This window comes from Homarus americanus, unplaced genomic scaffold, assembly GCF_018991925.1.
Source record: "Homarus americanus isolate GMGI-L3 unplaced genomic scaffold, GMGI_Hamer_2.0 scaffold33375, whole genome shotgun sequence".
NCBI lineage: Eukaryota > Metazoa > Arthropoda > Malacostraca > Decapoda > Nephropidae > Homarus > Homarus americanus.
The window spans coordinates 6,155-9,722 of record NW_024749803.1 but is presented as its reverse complement, the minus strand read 5'-3'; the positions used below and the strand labels follow the sequence as shown (position 1 = coordinate 9,722).

Sequence of the window (3,568 nt, the reverse complement as noted above, 5' to 3'; positions counted from 1 at the left end):
TCGAGTGTGACGATCATTCAGCTATGACGCAATGATATAAGTTATTTGGGATGTCATCTAGGTTGGTGAGTTCTGAGGTGACTAGAGAGGCCGATACGAGACCAGCAGAATCGTTCACAGATGTTGCGTTGCACATGTGGAGGGCTGCGGTAGTGTCTTTCCGGCGTCGACGCTTGTCTGCTGTAGTTGCCACATTCTGACCGGTCTCCCTTGTTCTTAAAAATATTGACGATGGAGGCGTCTTGAAGAGCTTGGGGTATTTCCTCCTTTTCACATATATTCTTCAGGAGAGAGGGCTGGTAAGCAGAGGTCCTCCTGCTTTATACAGCCAGAAGAACACAGATACAGAGTGGATAATAATAACAATATTAACATGGCTGAGCCAGTTGAGAGCCTGAGCTCTCTTGTAGGCACCTGATATATACTGTACATTTATCTCAAGGAAGTATTATGTAACATTTAGTAACATCTAGAATAGTACAATAGCATGGTGGTAATAAGAACATCTCATAATGTTACCACGGTTATCACTTCAATATTTACTTATTTGATTTGATTTTTCATTTATGTTATGAGTATATACATATTTTACAGTGGAGTTGATATACATAAATATGATAAGGGAGGGAAGCAGTACAACATGGGTTGTATTAAGGTGGAACAAGAGGACAGAGCTGTCAGGATTATGTCTAGTTGGCAAATATATTTATTGCAATGGTATTTTCTTTCTATCTACATGACAATTTATGATGTAATGGTTTTGGTGGTACAATGTAAGGAGGAATATAAAGTAGGTATTACAAGAATATTAATACTTAGGCAACAGATATTTTTTGAGATGATTTAAAGGAAGGAAGCGTAGTCTTTGCTGGGATGGGTGGGGGTAAGTTGTTTCACACCGTGATATTTTATGGAGGTCTGGGACTGAGAGGAGCTCTGGGTGTCTTAAGTTGTATATCTGATTCGTCCAGAACTGGAAATAATTATTGCCACTCAAGTGATTGACAAAATTGTAAACAAATATGGCACAACAGTAGGTGTCATATCTGAGGTGGGTTAGCTCTGGATGCTGAGGGTCCTGCTGGGTAGTCAGGACATCCATATCGGTGTTTCAATTGAGCAGCAAATGGTAGTGCTCTTTCCACCACTGAAGGATGCCATCTTCGTCTTTAATTAGGGAATTACAGTCGGATGAGCGGAGGGGGCTGCGTCATGAGTCATTGTCCCATGAAATGTTTTAGTGGAATTGAAAATTTCGCACATCTTGTGTTGATCTGCAAAATTTGTGTTTCACATGCTTTATTTTTAAAGCAGTCATTCTTTAGACTGTCAAGTTCCTGCTGGGTCGCAACTTTCTTCTTGCGGAAGGAATGAACTTTCGTCCGAGACTGAGGGCTGTTCTGTTAGTCAATTAAAGCAGCACGTTTATCATCGACGAGTACATTGATTTCTGAGTCATTTTTATCAAACCAGTCCTTAACACTAATATAATGCTGCCACACTAGACGCATTACACCACCCTGTGTGTGCGTAACACACGTTACAAAGATCCCCAGTGTGTAATAATAATAATAATAATAATAATATAATTAACGGTTTATTGAAAAAGCATGGCAGCCGGGAGGCTGAAAATATACAGTTACATAATTGGGGAATGGGTCACTTGGGTGACAAATAATATACAAGTATAGCTAAGTGATACAAATATGATATACTGTGGGGGAGGGGGTACAGGTTTTGCGAAAAACAAGGTTAAGCTGCTGTAGTTTTATTTTGTATCATCAGAGACAGCTTTCTCAATCGAGATAAAGGAGATGCCTAAGGTACTGGGGGGGTCGTGGTTCAGGCGTACCAAAACCCCGGGGCTGAGGCACAACCACGGGGATGGGCTATGCCTCGGCGGCTGCCATCTTTCTGCGATGAATATTGCGAAGGCGATGAAGGAGTTGCCGTAAAGACATGCGGTGACGAGGCTTCGGCTCCATGGCCTGGTAGGCGATGTCTGAAATTTCTGAGTGATCCCCGGGTGCCTCTTTGACCATCTCTGACAGCACATACCCATACGAGTAGGTGTCCGAGATACTGGTGCTGTCCAAGCCCATGCACACCTCAGGGGCCATCCAGGGGTATTTGTCGTGCTCGGCGGTGCAAGCGATATTCTCATTAGCATAACAAGATAAACCCAGATCTATTATACTAACATATGGGTTGGATGGTGGACCGGATACGAGGATGTTGTCTGGCTTTAGATCGTTATGGACAGCTCCGGTTTGGTTAAATTCGTAGAGCTTTTCTCCGATCCTTATAGCCAAGTCTGTCAGATCATATTGCATGAGCAGTTCATGATCTAGCAAGATGTCATCCAGTGAAAGGCGGCCTTTGTACGACTGAAGGATTGCTGGTGGGCAATCGCAGAATCGGATCACTTTTGGTGTTCCTCCAGCCCCGTTTGAATGGATCATCATCTTTGTTTCTTCCCAGAAATCGTTCAGGGTTTTACTCGTATCCTTGCGGGCCAACTTTAGCACGGCTTCCTTACCATGCCATGGAACTAGGAAGGCGGTGCCTGATGTTCCAGAGCCGAGCTCATTGATATTCTGATTGACGAGGAACGCCACGTCGTCGTCGTAAATTCGTCGCACAGAGGACATTTTTTACTTTTTTATTTTATTTTTTTGTCTTAGAGAACAACACACCTCAACTTTCAATTTGAGGAGTTGAGAAATATAGTAAAGGGTGTGGTGATTATAGTGACGGTAATAATGTAGAAGAGGTGTTATAGTGAAGATGTAGTGCTAGTGTTGTAGTGAAGATTTAGTACTAGTGTTATAGTGAAGATGTAGTACTAGTGTTGTAGTGAAGATGTAGTACTAGTGTTGTAGTGAAGATTTAGTACTAGTGTTGTAGTGAAGATGTATTACTAGTGTTGTAGTGAAGATTTACTACTAGTGTTGTAGTGAAGATTTAGTACTGGTGTTGTAGTGAAGATTTAGCACTAGTGTTGTAGTGAAGATGTATTACTAGTGTTGTAGTGAAGATTTAGTACTAGTGTTGTAGTGAAGATGTATTACTAGTGTTGTAGTGAAGATTTAGTACTAGTGTTGTAGTGAAGATGTATTACTAGTGTTGTAGTGAAGATGAAGTACTATAGAGCGTTTCTTCTCAGCTGAGAAAAGATGCCCCGCCCCCTCTCCAAGAGTTACAGCTGATTGGCTGTTGGAAACCTGTCCGATTTTGTCCTGAAGTAATGATGTATTTCTAAATGAGTTTATTCATAATCGTTGGGATGACCGTTTCTGACGAGGAAGATATTTAGCTAAATCATATAAAGATACATATATTCATTATTTCAAACATGAGCACGTGGGAAGTTTATCAGAAGTATTATACATGAATTAACTGCTAAACTCGGGTAGCAAATTTACGCTCTCGGAGGAAGCACTTAATATATACTTATTTTTACCCACATTAAGGCATAATAAGACAAATTATGTATCAGTAATACTACATTATGCAAAACCAACATTTTAAAAGATCAGAATCACATTGAAATATTACACGACCGTCA

The 3,568-nt window shown here is 40.9% G+C and overlaps 1 protein-coding gene across 1 annotated transcript; it reads right to left on the bottom strand.

The window, feature by feature from the left end:
• Positions 1-1,889: 1,889 nt before the first annotated feature.
• LOC121853956 (probable serine/threonine-protein kinase DDB_G0267514) lies at positions 1,890-2,651 on the bottom strand. Its single transcript, XM_042348352.1, has one exon. The coding sequence runs from the start codon at positions 2,649-2,651 to the stop codon at positions 1,890-1,892; it is 762 nt and encodes a 253-aa protein (XP_042204286.1).
• Positions 2,652-3,568: the final 917 nt, after the last annotated feature.